At 28.8% G+C, this 15512-nt stretch overlaps 1 protein-coding gene across 1 annotated transcript; it reads left to right on the forward strand.

Moving 5' to 3' along the window:
* Positions 1-1924: 1924 nt before the first annotated feature.
* Positions 1925-4082, forward strand: LOC105801430 (homeobox-leucine zipper protein ATHB-40). Its single transcript, XM_012632734.2, has 3 exons — positions 1925-2033; positions 2176-2486; positions 3775-4082. Exons 1-3 carry the CDS (start codon positions 1955-1957, stop codon positions 4003-4005), a joined length of 621 nt encoding a protein of 206 aa, XP_012488188.1. The 5' UTR covers positions 1925-1954; the 3' UTR covers positions 4006-4082.
* Positions 4083-15512: the final 11430 nt, after the last annotated feature.

A 15512-nucleotide genomic window follows, 5' to 3' on the forward strand; every position in this document is an offset into this window, starting at 1 on the left:
CATATAAATAAAATCAATAACTCTCGTATTGTATTATTTTAAAAATAATTTTCCTAGTGTTTTCTTTATTTAAAATATATTCGATTTATTTTACATCATATAAAATAAAATAAAATATAAAAAATCCAAATATTTCGATTTTAATAGATTTTAGAAATGCGGTGTTATTTTTCATTACAGAATTAAGTGTAATTAAGCTCAAAGTCAAATATAAAACAACAGAGTTAACAAACATATTACATCTTTTAAGTGAAGTGGTCTTCAAACCATCAATATTTTTAATTTTTCCTAAATTGTCCAAAAACTCTTGCATGTAATGGCTTTTCATCTTTTCATCATCCAAATATGATTACACACAAAATTTATATTTATAAACATCTCAAATTTTTATATAAACTAATAATTAAGGAAAAAAACAGAAAACCACATGGAAATGCATTGCAATAGTAATCACTTGAAGACGTCATCAATGACGATATATGGAAACGTGATCGATGATAGATTAATAGAATTCATCAACAAAAAAACATAGATTAATAAAGTATGAGAATATTTCACGCACCCTACACATTCATAATTCATATATTTATATTAAATTGAACATTGAAGCTAAATATAGGTAACAAATTAAGACAAAAAACTTCATATATCAAATTAAACATTAAATCAAACTCAAGAATCAAAATGATATATCTTTTTGGGAAAATGTCTTATTTGGCAACTCCAACTTTACAAAAAAAAGTCCTGTTAGTCCTCCATTTATTTTTTCGCTTATTTTAGCCGTTGAACTTACAGTATTTATTAAATCACCTCAAAATTGATGGAAAAGTCAACGTTTGTTAACTCTGCTTATATGACATTCACATGACAATTCATGTGCATGTCACATTAGCAATTATTTAATTTTTTTACAAATTAAAAATATTTAAAAAAATGTTATACTTCTTTTTTGCTAATTTTTAATTTTTAAAATATTTTTTTTGAATTTTTTAAAATTTAAAAAATTCATTATATGATTATGTGACATCCACATATGTAATATCAACAATGTTAACGAAGGGATAATATTTTTGTGGGAACATCTAGTGAATAACTATGGTTATTGGCTAAGGCAAGGAGAATATAACAGGCATGGAAATAGATGAAAATACCCCTACCTAATTGGACAACAAAGGTGACTTGCATCAAAAAATCCAAGGCCATTCATTGTGTATTGACTTCAAGGTGGGTCAGGTTCTGATCCCTAAACACTTAAAAAAAAAAATTTCAATTTCCAACTCACCAGTCACCATCTCCACCAGCATCATCAAGCTTCAACTTTTGTCTTAATTAATTACCTAGGAAACCCTACCCCCAAAACCTAGTTTCATCTGGGGGATCACAATCAATTAAAAGAATCTACTGGAATTTGAAAGAAGCAAAAATAGGGTTAGGTTACTGTCATTTTCTTTATAAAAAAACAATTGTATGTTAATTTGGGTCTTTTTAATTTCATTCTATATATTTAATTCAATAAAAATTATTATATTAAGTGCAAAACTCTCTTACAGTATAATTTGAAAATGACAAGGAGACATGTGCTTTAATAGTACTGCGAGATGTGTGCTGTAACAGTGTTATGAGGTTTAAAAACTTTACTATTAAAATATCAAAAGGAAGTCGAATATGTGAACAAGATGGGTTAGTTCTATCATATAATTTAGATGTCACATTTCATTTTATTATTGTTATTATTATATTTTGTCTCCCATTAATTATACCAAATTGTAACACATGAAGGGCATTGATGTTATTTCATTGCACAAGTAAGTCCAATTTTTTATTAAAGGTCTTTTAAAAGTAAACTAAAACAAACTGCTTAACTCCTACTCAACCCTATAAATAAACAGCCTTACTTCCTTGCATTCATCACCCATTACTAAATTCAAAAACAAAAACAAAACAAAGAGATCAAATGAATAAGCTTGAAGATCAAATGGCTTTTATCTCCCAAATATATCTTGGTGGATACCCTCAAGTTGCACCACAACAAGGTATTTTGTTTACTTCTTTTGAAATAATTATATTTTATACTCAAATGCATTATGCGCGTAAAAAGTTTGAAAATATTTGTGTACGATACGTAATTGAAAGTTGTAGGTTAAGTTAACCGGAGTTTCTTTTGGTGATGAGCAGCGGAATCAAAGCCTCGACGGCGGCGGAATAAGAACAAAGGAGGAGAAAACAACCTTTCAATGACTAAAAAAAGGAAGCTCAGCCAAGAACAAGTTGATCTTCTTGAACATCATTTTGGCAATGAACATAAACTTGAGTCTGAAAGGAAAGACAGGCTTGCTTCCGAACTGGGACTGGATCCTCGTCAGGTTGCTGTTTGGTTCCAAAACAGACGAGCTCGTTGGAAGAACAAGAAGCTCGAGGAAGGGTTTAGCAAGTTGAAGTCTGACCATCACGAAGTTGTTCTTGAGAAATGTCGCCTTGAATCCGAGGTATAAATTTCTCTCTCTTTTAGTTTCACTAAGGAAAATAATTCAAAGTCATCTAAAAATACCATGTTTAAGGTTACGTGATTAATTGATTAAGTTTAGTTGGATGTCTAAACTTGAAATACAAATTCATCCCCTTTTTTTTTTTTAATTTTCTATTCTGGTTTCCCGGGAACCAAACAGAAGCTAATTATATTATCAGGGTGTTGTCTTCTGCACATTCTTTTCCTCAGGGTCTCATGGGGTCGACAAATATGTTTTCTTTTTTCTTTTTTTTTTTTGGAAATAATATGTTTTCGTTTTTTATTGTTAGAATTGTTTCTTTTTACAGTAAAAAAGTAATATTTTATTCAACATGGAACCGTTTTATTTTATTTTAAAAAATTACGGTGAGAGCTTTTTTTTTATCCCACATGCTTCGGCTTACATTGTTTTAAGTTAAATTCACAGTGATGGTATCTCTATTAGATTTAAATTTAGGTTTTATTATTTATAATTCGATTTAACATAATTTCAATCTTGCACTTTTGAAATATTATCATTACCCTAAGTAGTAATGTTGGGCTGATTTTTTTAAATATCTATTCTAACTTATTCTTTTGTGTTAACAATATTTTTAATAAAATTCATGTCATCATCTTAATTGGAATAGTTAAAGATGAATATTATTTAAACTATCCAGCGCATTGTAAAAGTAGATAATTAAATTATATTAAATTAAAATATAATAATTAAATCTCAAAAATATGACAAAGAGATTAACATTTAAATTTAACCATTATTTTATCATGGTTAGAAAGAGAACAAAATAAAACTTAGAAAAGTGTCATGCAGACCTTCCTTCCTTATATATATATATATATATATAGATTCACTATTTTTTATAACAAGTATAGATTAACATTTTTAAAGCTTAGTTAAATTTTTTTAAACTGATTAATTGTTGGTCTGAAAAAAAATAAAATTAATGAAGCAAATGTCTGCCCTTTTTTTAAACCTTCATCCTTTTGAAAAAAAAAAAAAAGTGATCCATTTTAGAACGTGCATGAGCTCTGGGCTCGAAGAAAGCCATGCCATGTTGTTAGGCGTCAAAATCTTGACAATGAACAGTGAACAGAAAACTGCCACCTCGTAAGACGACAAGGGTCCGTACGGCCATGTTTGAGGTGGTTGAGGTTGGGCTTAGCCAAGGCACACTTGGAGACTCATTAGGAGTTTTTAATAATTTTAATTTAGTTCTATAGAATATAAATTCATAATGTCACATATGTATGTATATATTTAATTGTAGGTTACAAAGCTTAAAGAGAAACTTTGTGAAGCAAAGAAGGAAATCCAACGGCTAGGGGAGCGAGTAGATAGGGGTTCGAGTAATAGCCCAAGCTCATCTCTGACAATGGAAGCCATGGATACACCATTTTTAGGTGAATTTGGATTAGAAGGATATGATAATGTTTTCTACATAGCAGAGAATAGTTACAATAATATCCCTGGCATGGAGTGGATGAATATGTATATGTAAATTAAGTAGCAGGTTCATCTTTAGTATTTGTACATAATTATGACATCTAGTGCAAATTACTCCTTTCTCTTTCTCAACTCATGCTTTATTGTTGACCCCAATTTTCTTTTTTAAATTGTTATTAATTACTAATCAGTAACTATTACAAGGGTTGAGTCAGGTAAATTAACTCAAACCTAAGACCTTACCCGTTTTGGTCCTACAATTTCATAATTTTCCATAGCTATATTTTTGTGTTTCATTATTTTTTTATATAATATTAGAGTAGGAGAAAAGGTAACACAGTTTGAATTTGTGTCGAACATGATGACAAATTATTATTTTTATATAATAGTTTAATATAGACTACATTCTTTTTGCTCGAAAAATAAAATTTTATTAGATAATATTGACTACATACAATAAATTATTTTATGGAACGTCCATTTTATATGAATAATTTAAAATAAGAGTAAACTATCAAAATAGTCAGTTTTATTTACCTCAGGGTATCTTTTAATCACTTTTGTTTAAAATATTATGTTTTAGTCACTTACGTTAACGTATTGTAATATTTTAGTTACTGCGCAGTTAGTTTCCGTTAACGGTGTAACGGTAAGTTGACGTAACACGTTAAATCATCATTTCAACCAAAAATTTTAGGTTAAATTATACAATTGATCCCCGTATTTTTTTGAGCAATTTAATTTTTTTCTTTTATGTTCTTTTAACTTTTTTTTTTCTTTTTCTTTTTCATTCTCTTATGCTTCTTCCTCTTGTTTCCTCCCTTCTCCATCTCTTTTAACGTAATTTTCTATATTTTCATTTGTTAAAACTAAAAGGAAAATAAAGAAAAAATTAAATTGTTCAAAAAATAAAAGTATAGGGACTAGTTTTAACAAATGAAAAACATAAAAACTATGTTAAAAGAGATGGAGAAGGAAGGAAACCAAAGGAGAAGTAGAAGATAATAGAAAATAAAGAAAAAAAGGGTAAAAAGAACATAAAAGAAAAAATTAAATTGTTCAAAACGAAAGAATATGGGGATCAATTGTATAATTTAACATAAAAATTTTGTTTGAAATGATGATTTAACGTGCTATATCAACTTATCGTTATACCGTTAATGGTAATTAACGACTCAATGACTAAAATGTAACATTTCAAACATTAGTGACTAATTAATATGTAATATGAAGTAAACAAAATTGACTATTTTGATAATTTACCCTTAAAAATAATATATTGAGAGAGATTGTTAATTAAGCAAGTAGATCATTTAAATACATCATTCAAAATTAGGAGGATGTGAGTTCGAGTTCTTGAAGCACATTATCCTCTAATTTATGGGTTGAGGAGAGACTATTGATAATTCTAAATATTGTATAAAAAAATAGATATGATCAAATGTGAATCTTAAAGCAATCGGTTAAAGTTAATATTTGAACTCATAACTTTAAATATATTACTTAAAATTAAAATTAAGATAAATAATAAAAATAAATATATATATACATTAAAAACCTTTCAACGTGTCGACAGTAGAAGAGATAACTTTTACAGTGATTTATTGTATTTTCTTTCTTTTAAGACTCCAATTAATTTAGGGTTATATAAAGAAGATTCTGCAATGCCCAATTAAGAGGGTGTGGGAGGAACATTAATTCCCCTTTCCTAATCTTGATAACACCAAAAAAAAAAAAAAAAAAGGACGATAAAATGAAACGTTTATAGAAAGATAATGAGGATGACCGTTAAGATCATGCTTTGTTTGGTGACAAAAAGGAAAGAAAAGACCAAAGATATTTAGGATAAAGCACAACATCAAATTAGAACAATCGATAAAGTTGGGTGAACGATCCAACTTTGTCCATGTCACCACGGAAGTGACGCAAATATTCATGTCGTAAGGGAATACGTGAACCCTGATTATGGACCTATGCTTTGTATTGCCCATAATGAAGTTACGTGGCACACCAGGATTTGCATATTTAAGGTTGCTGGTCAGGCGCCGAGATGGCCTACAAACATGAGCGCCACGGCGGAGCTGCAGGATACATAGATACTTACACCCAAAAATATAAATTTGTGATTTTTTTAAAGAATTTATGAGATTATAAATTAATATAAAAATAATAATATATTTATTGTCTTTTAAATTTACAATTAGATTTATTTTGATATTTTGACGTTTTTTGGACTCCTCTTCATCGCTGTCTCAAACTTAAAAAATATAAAAGTTTGATGATGTGATATTATGAGATTATCTCACATCATTGATTGAAATATAAAAATTTGTAAAAATTTTCAGGTAATAATATAGTATAGTCTCCAAGTGTCTTATTTAATGTTTTAATAACCGGATTGATGGTTTAATCAGTTAGGCCATCAGTTTGACCGCTAAACTAACAATAATTAATTAATTAAAAAAATCATAAAAATCTAAAAAAATATTAAATCGATTCAACAGTAGATTTTTATCCTAATTTAGGATTTTTATCATTTTCAAGTAGTTTTCAGTTCAATCTCTTTGTTTGGACTGTTATATTGATCAATTCTTAGTTCAATTGGTCCAATCGTCTAATTCAATCTTATGTCAATAACACTGAACACATTATTATATCTAAACAAAATCCAAGTTTAGTGATTAAAATGGATCGAATAACCAAGTTCATGCGTCAAAGTGAACCGAAAAAAATATAAACACTGAAATGAACTTAATTATATTATCTCTTACTATAATAATAATAATATTACACATTAACACTTTATAAATTTATAGTTCAATGTAATAATTTTCTGATGACAAGCACGGGGTTGCCATTTGCAGCAGGTCTAATAGTTTGAATGGTCCAAAGGCTTCAAGTCTCACCAACACTGGGTTCGAGTGATCATTGGGTCCGCTCCAGATTGTGCGATAGTTTCCTACACATGGGCTGATCTTTTCTGCCGATGCTACACTGTTTGATCCATCCATTTCTTCTTTACTAGAAACTGGCAACTTCAGGCTCCATAAATAGATTGCACTTCAATTTGATTATCAATTGTACCGTAATTCATTCTGAATGAGTGGGATGATTTTTCTCAAACAATGAAGGTAGTTCGTGATTCTACCCAAAAAAAAGAAATTTTTATGGTTGGTATAATGGTTTATTTTACCTTTTAATTTTAAAAAGAAGAAGTTATTTTATATTTTTATTTAATTTTTGGTTTTTTTTAACCCTTAAATTTATTTTTTTTGGTTAAATTACTCCCAAAATGGATAATGGAAACATTAATGTATTTTAACTTTGTTGATGTGACATACACGTGGATTGCCACGCAAATTACATGTCAACATTTAATTAAAATTTTATAAAATATAAAAATATGTTTTAAATATTTTATAATTTTTAAAATTAATTAAATGATGATGTGTCATCCACGTGACAATCCATATATATGCCACGTCAAAAAAAATAAAAATATTATCTTTTCCATCCATTTTGGGAGATTTGACAAAAACACATGTTTAAGAGATAAAAGGATAAAAAAATCAAATAAATAGCTAAAATGATTTTTTTTATAAAATTGGAGAGCTAAATAAGTTAATCTACTTTTATGATTTATGGGCACTAACGAGAGGCATCATAATTTAACCAATATTAAAGTTCTTTAATTGAGTTCTTAGTCAAATAATCAAAATTTAAAGAAGTAAGGTAAACGTATCATGGAGGTCTCCATACTAGAAGTTTAATTATATTTTCTCATTCTACTAAAAATAAGTAAATTAATCATTGTATATTAAAAAAGTGCAAATTGATTCTTCTTTTAAAATTTTATCAATTTGTGTTCTTAAGTAGTTATTTGACTTTTTCAAAATTTTTAAATGCTAGTGACGTGGAGTTAAAGGATGAGCCGATCAGTTAAAAGTACTATGGATGCTCCTATAGTAGAAGTAGAATTGTATTTTATCCCCCTACTTAAAAAATGGGTAAATTAGTCATTATACATTAGATCAAATAGCAAATTGATCATTCGGTTAAATATTTCATCCATATCTACTGCCAAGTGATAATGTGATTGACGGAGCAACTAAATACTGGTACAAAATGTGCTACAAGTATCTTATACTGACATGGCAAATACCAATGTTAGCAAGTATCCATGATAAACCTGGATTTGAATATCGACAAATAATTGTCCAAATTTAAATGATATTATCTTCCACATCATCATTTTTAACAGTAAATTTTTAACAGATTGATCGATTTACAACTTTTTTCCAACATAGAGAAACCTTATAATGTTACCTTCACCAAAAAAGTAATCAGATTGCAGGCTGGTATCGGAGTTGGTACTTGGTACTCATTTTACGCTACAAAACATTCAGAAGATCAGCTAAGATTGTGACTGTAAATCTTATTGGCAAATATTGGCAAAATACGCTAAATCTTGCCCGTACTACTTGAATGTTGAAAGGTACAATTTACCATGTCTTTTTCAGATAAGTTTAGGTCTTTTGTTGCCTACTTCGTACACTCATGTTGACCAACAAAAAAACAAACCGAGACATATTTCTCGCACCATATTGGTAGAGCCTGTTTTGGTCTCTGATATTTTCATGCAATTTTAATTAAATTATCATCTAAAATAATGGTAGGAGAGATTGTGAAATACCAGTAGGTGTTTTGGGTGTCTTATCGTTAATTATCTGATGTAAAGTAAGAAAGATATGATGTAGTGGAACCAAACAAGCAAGTTGGCACATTGGAAAGACAGGCAACGTAGCTTGCTAATTGCTTTTAGATTTGGCTTAACTTCTACTATTTGTCCTTTGGATCATATGAGAGGTGATATCAATTGAGACACTTTAAAGCAAACAAAACCAGTAGTCCCATGAAAGAGTTGAAACCAGAAATATCATAAAGAAGACGAAATAATAAATCATATTAAGGGGACAATCGAGTTTTAAAATTAATTAATAAGGTCAAAATAGAGCTCATGTGTAATAAAACACTTTTATTATTTAACCATTCTCGAAGGTCCACAATAATCCCTGCCTGCTTCTTAATTTGTTTCACTCAGTGCCGCAGTATTTAAGTGAAAATGGGATGAAATTGACCCATTGAAATCCATTACTGTGGCCTCAAATGACCCTTTCTCTATTAAAAAAAGTTATTGTGTTTTAAAAAAGACATTTTGATATAAAAATTTGAAATATATATTATAAAACTTAAAAAATCATAATTGATTTTTTTTTTCAAAAATCATAAGTACAGATACAATACAATTATATATAGTACAATCACAAAAACCTATATGTGCAATTACAAGTAGAAAATCAAACCAATATTAACCACAAACAAATTAAGAATTAGGACAATCTGAACTAAAACCGACCGATCAGACTAACACACATGACAACACCACTTGGTGGGAATGGAGGTACTCAAAGACGAATATGAAGGAGGCAGGTAGAGACTTTAGCCCCCAAAAATGAAAATTTTCAATTTAGTCTTATTATAAACAGAGAAACTATAAATTAATATAGAAAAATTGCACTTTGACCCCTCAAAATGAAAAATTTTCAATTCGTTCCTCTTATAAATAAGGAAATTATAAATTAATATATAGTAAAATCGCACTTTAACCTCATAAAACTAACATAATTTATGTTTAGTCTATTAAAAAGTGATGGAAACATAATTTATCTTTTATTTTGAACTATAAAAAAAATTATAATTAAATTCCGATCTTCGCTAAAAAAAATTTTGGATTCACCCGTAGAAGTATTCTAGGACCAAAAACCTCATTGGATCAACTATGATGAACTCAACAACTAGATTTACTTTGACATACGTAATTTGACAATAAAATCTACTTTAATACTTGAACTTGAATCGTGTAAAAATATGATGATGTGACACTTAAAATTAAAATATATAATGTTAAAGTTGTGTGATCCAAATTTTAAGAGATTGCTTACAAGTCAAGTTAAACAAAATATAATTTCTATCTAGAAGATTTAGTATTTATTTGTATAATATATTTAGCATTTATTAGCATAGTTTATTTGGACTTACTAATTTAGCCTATAAATAGGTTCTTTTACAACCTTAGAAAATACACCCATTAGATATTAGAACTCATAACACATTTAGAAAATTTTGTGTTTACGTTTTGAGGGTTCTTTATTTTCGGGTTTTTGAGGTTTAGTTTTTATCTCCATCTTTTGGCATTATAGTAAAATTATCTTTGCTCGTGGTTTTTTTATCCTTTTTGGAGGGTTGATATTAACAAATGGTATCAGAGCTAGTTCAATTTTCATAGATCAGCCCGTTCAGAGATGACAACAAAAATGTTTGAAATTGATAAGTTCGATGGTGAGACAAATTTTAATTTGTGGCAAGTTCGGATGATGATAATTCTAGTTCAAACTGGCTTGAAAAGGTTGTTACTAGGGGTGTTCATTCGGTTAACCGACCCGAAATTACTATAACCGAATTAACCGACCTTCCAAAAATTTTAACCGTTAACCGAACCGATTTTTTAAAAAAAAATTAACCGAACCGAAATTTTTTCGGTTAATAAGGTCGGTTAACCGAATTAACCAAAAATTATGTATTTTTATTTTGGTTAAAATTACCAATTACCGAAATTTTTTATTTTTATTTTTAAAATTTAAAAATTATAAATTATTAAAGTAAATTGGGTTTTAGACTTTAGTAAATTGGGTTGTCTTTTAGTTTTAGTTTTATTGGATTGGGTAATTGGGTAAACTTTAGTTTTAGTCTTATTGGGTTAGGTAATTGGGTTGGGTAATTGAGTTTGGGCTGGGTTGGATAATTTTATTTATTAATTTTTTCGGTTAACCGACCGGTTTCGAACCGAATTAACCGTTAACTGAAAAATCATAAAAAAATTAACCGACCCCCGACCGAAAAAATTCGGTTAACCGACCGATTAACCGAATTCGGTCGGTTAACCGAATTTTTTCGGTTTTACCCGAATTATGCACACCCCTAGTTGTTACCAGGAAAAAGCTTGAGAATTTAAATTAAACAGAATGGGAAGAGCTTGATGAAAAGACATTGTCTGCAATCCAGTTGTGCCTCGTGAATACGGTATTGCAAAAGGTATTGATGGAGAAAAACCTCATTTGCCTTGTGGAAAATGTTAGAAACTCTTTATGCGACTAAATCTTTGACTAACCGTTTAGTGTTAAAGCAACATCTATTTACATTTCGCATGAACGAAGGTGAGCTTCTTAGAGATCACATCAGTCAATTCATTACTCTTTTAAATGATTTAAAGAGCGTTGATGTTCATATTTACGATGAAGATCAGGCTATGCTATTATTGTGCTCTTTACCCCATTCATACAAGTCTTTTAGGGAGATCTTGATTTATGGCAGAGACAAACTTTCGTTTGAAAATGTGAAGGGTCATTTGTTGAATAGAGACAAACTCGACAATGAGTTTGGTTTGGATAGTAAGGCAGATAGGCAAGCTTTCGTTTTGGTAGCATCAAAGAAACGAGACAAAATATGTCGCTATTGTAAAAAGTTAGGTCATGTCAAAGCAGATTGTTATAAACTGCGAAATAAAAGAGTTGTTGAGAGTAACGCGGAAGATGTAGCTGGTGCTAATTTGGTCGTTGAAAGCGTTGATGATTTCTTGTTAGTGTCACGAGCGATAACTCCAAGCTCACGTCCGAATGGATCCTAGATTCAGGATGTTCTTTCCACATGTGTCCCAATAGAGAACGGTTCTCCACATACAGTTCGGTTGAATGTGGAGTTGTGCGCATGAGAAATGATTCATCTAGTAAGGTAATTGGTATTGATACAATTAAAATTAGGATACACGATGGGATGATTAAGACACTCTCAGATGTTAGGTATGTACTTGATTTACGAAAGAATCTCATCTCCTTGAGTATTTTAGACTTGAAAGGATGCGGAATCAACATCGAGTCGAGCGACATTAAAGTATCTCGTAGAGCTCTCGTTTTGTTAAAAGGTAACATAATTGGCAATCTTTATATTCTGAAAGGTTCTATAGTGGCCGATGAAATTGGACGTCCCTCATCCGTTACAGAGTCGAAATCAACTCGTTTGGAGCGGAGGCTACTTGGTCATAGGAGGGAAAAATGTATGACCGTTTTTGTTGAAGAGGATTCTCTTTTGGATGCAGGTTTTGAAAAGTTAGGGCACTCTGTTCGTGAAAATCAGACCCGAGTTAGTTTTGATTTAGTAGTGCACAAGTCGAAGGCTAGAAGTCTTCCGACTTCTAAGCACATATTCGACTTAGTTAATTCCCTGCATAGTTCAAGATAGGCCCATGGCGGGCTTTGGCAAAGATGGAATTGTAAGAATTCATGTCAAGGTGGAGATTGTTTGAGTTGTGTGACCCAAATTCTAAGAGATTGCTTGCAAGTCAAGTTAAACAAAATATATTTTCTTTCTAAAAGATTTAGTATTTATAAGTATAATATATTTAGCATTTATTAGCATAGTTTATTTGACTTACTAATTTAGCCTATAAATAGGTTCTTTTACAACTTTAGAAAATACACCCATTGGAGATTAGAACTCATAACACATTTAGAGAATTTTGTGTTTACGTTTTGAGGGTTCTTTGTTTTCGGGTTTTTGGGGTTTAGTTTTTATCTCCATCTTTTGTACTCTTCGTTCTTTTGACATTATAGTAAAATTATCTTTGCCTGTGGTTTTTTATTCTCTTTTGAGGAGTTTTTCCACGTTAATTTTGTGTGTTCAATTTATCAATTTATTCCGCTAATTTTTTTACTTGTTACTTAATCAGGTCAATCCTAACATATAATTTTTAAAATTTCATACGATTTTATGACATAATCAATATATATACGTCAATTTAAATCCAAACCAAAACATAAATGTGAAAAACACGTAAAATTTTACTTCTTCAATCCGAGAACTTTTGGTTTATGGTAGAAGGCCACACGACAAACTCACTTTCTAATAACGGAGAAAAAGATGCACCAAAATTTGGTCACGTCACCAGCAGCCACAATAGTCCGCTGTGTCTGCGTCTAGTGAAGCTGTTTTTTCTTTCTCTCCTCAATTCCAATACAAACATTATCCGATTTAAATGAAAGCAAATTGGATTAATAAATTTTCCACCATTCAAACCCACTAGAGGGACATATGGGTTGGTAGGTTTTTGACTCTTGCTCGGTGCATTGTATATTCTTATGTCGTCATGACTGTCATACAAGTGACATGGCCATGCCACCATGTAAAAGCGCAAAAGCAAAGACGATGTTGATCTTCGTTTCCATGTAAACAGTAAATATATCATAAAATTTAAAATATATAAATGGTATATCACGAATTAATTAAGTATCAATTTAATTATAAAATTATAAAATTTTTATTATATATTTAAAATAAATAATTTTATTTTATAATATTTTAGATTTTTACCAATAATTAATAAATAAACATCTATAAAACTTCAACTTTATCACTCAACTAATGTTTTATCTTGAAACGTTAAATATATTATAATTTTCTTATGCATAATTTCTCACCTCCATCAATTATATATATTGATAATGTTATTGATTGAGTTAGTGTTATAAATTAACTTAACATAAACTCAATAATGACGACAATACTATGATAAATACTTGTAATGTATTTAAATTTTTTTTGGTATAACAATGATTTGAACCTAAACTATTTTTGGAGAAGGTGAACACCTGACCAATAAGTCACAACATGAGGTTCATAGTGTATTTAATATTATTAAATTTTTATTTCATGTATTTACGTGTTTAACTTTAATTTTACTCACAAATTAATCTAAATTTTTTATTTTAATATTATACATATATTGCATGCTTTATTATATATTATATTATTTATTATATGTTAATTTTAAATATGTAATGTGATAAAAATTCTAATTTTTATTAAATTTATTGTGTTATTTTTATATTTAAAACTTTCATTTTCATGAAAGTGAAACTCCATTGCTTCCAATGCGGCAAATCGCCTGTCTTAGTTGGCGACGTCCTTGTATATATGCAAATATAAATATATTCTACTCTGAATGCCTAATTCATAAAAAGAAAATTGTACTGTGGAAGTCATGATTACCCTAAACCACAAAGATGGAAGAAATTGGATTTGGCAAATAGCTAATTCCAACTATATGGCTAAATTGGATTTGGAAATTAGCTGTACATGCACCTTTATGTTAAAAGTAAGCAAAAAGCTAAATCCTCAAATGACCTCCAATTCCATTTTTTTTAGTGTTGTTTAGGTAAAAGGTTAACGAAAAGACTTAAATAAAAAAATTTCATATATTTTAATTTAATTTGTAGTAAAATGAACAATTGAATCCAATATTCCTTAAAAGAAAAACAAAAACATAATTTAAAATTTAATTATTATTTGAAGACTTCTGAAAGAATTTAATTTTTAATTTACAATTTTAAAAGCTTTAATATTTATTTAAGCACTTAAACGATGAGTTCTTATATATTTATTTTAAATAGTTTAATTCTTATGTGAATAACTTATAAAAATTTGATCCAATTTAAACATTTAATCAATTATTATTTAAGTGTATTGTTTCTGAAAATAAAATAAAAAATTCTCGAGCAAAGATTAGATAATAGAATTTTTAAAATCTAAAAATAAATAAACATACACGTACAATCACTTGTGATTTTTTATTATCTAATAGTGCAATTCAAAACAATGGATAATGTAAAGGTCCTAATTTGATACTGATTGCTCTATTCATACCAGCATTATTCTAATTATCAGTATAATATTTGGTATCCGAATTTGATACTTTTTCTTAGTTTGGTATTTAAATTTTTGGTCTAATTTGGTATTCAAATTTGATATTTTTTAATTTGGTACCTAAACTTGGCACTTTTCTTAAGTTGGTATTTAATCTTTTTGGGTTCAATTTGGTACATGAACTTGACTATTTTTCCTAATTTGGTACCTAATTATTTTTTGTTCGATTTGGTACTTGAACTTGTCAAATGTTTTACAAATTACTTCAATATACTAACAATATTATTTTTTATGAGTAGCAAAAATAATCAATGTATGAATGACATGTGATAGATGATATGATATTTTTTGTACTTTATATGTTCAATTACTTTTAGTTTTAATTAATTAAAATAATGAATTTTTAAATTTGGGTTTTAAAACTCTTTTTTCTTATTTAATATTAATTCGTCAAGTATAACTCAATACTTTTTTTAACATAATTTTCTCTAACATTGACAATATTTTTGTAGCATAACAACAAAAAAGTAGTAAAACATTTAATAAATTTAGGCACTAAATTGGGCCAAAAAATATACATATCAATTTAAGAAAAGGTGTCAAGTTTAAATATGAAATTGGAAAAAAAAATATTTAGGTGTCAAATTAAAAAAAAATGGTTAGAAAATGTTATTCTAATAAAATAGAGATGGGGTAGTCAATGGGGAACGATTCTGTTGAAAATATAGGTGAGATTGCTTGGCGTTC

Source organism: Gossypium raimondii, chromosome 11 (assembly GCF_025698545.1).
Source record: "Gossypium raimondii isolate GPD5lz chromosome 11, ASM2569854v1, whole genome shotgun sequence".
NCBI classification, from domain to species: Eukaryota; Viridiplantae; Streptophyta; class Magnoliopsida; order Malvales; family Malvaceae; genus Gossypium; species Gossypium raimondii.

Excerpts from the sequence above, each read along its gene's own strand:
- LOC105801430 (XM_012632734.2), top strand. The coding sequence starts at position 1,955 with ATGAATAAGCTTGAAGATCAAATGGCTTTTATCTCCCAAATATATCTT. Across the intron at positions 2,034-2,175 it reads TCAAGTTGCACCACAACAAG|CGGAATCAAAGCCTCGACGG; the intron begins GTATTTTGTTTA and ends GGTGATGAGCAG. Across the intron at positions 2,487-3,774 it reads AATGTCGCCTTGAATCCGAG|GTTACAAAGCTTAAAGAGAA; the intron begins GTATAAATTTCT and ends ATTTAATTGTAG.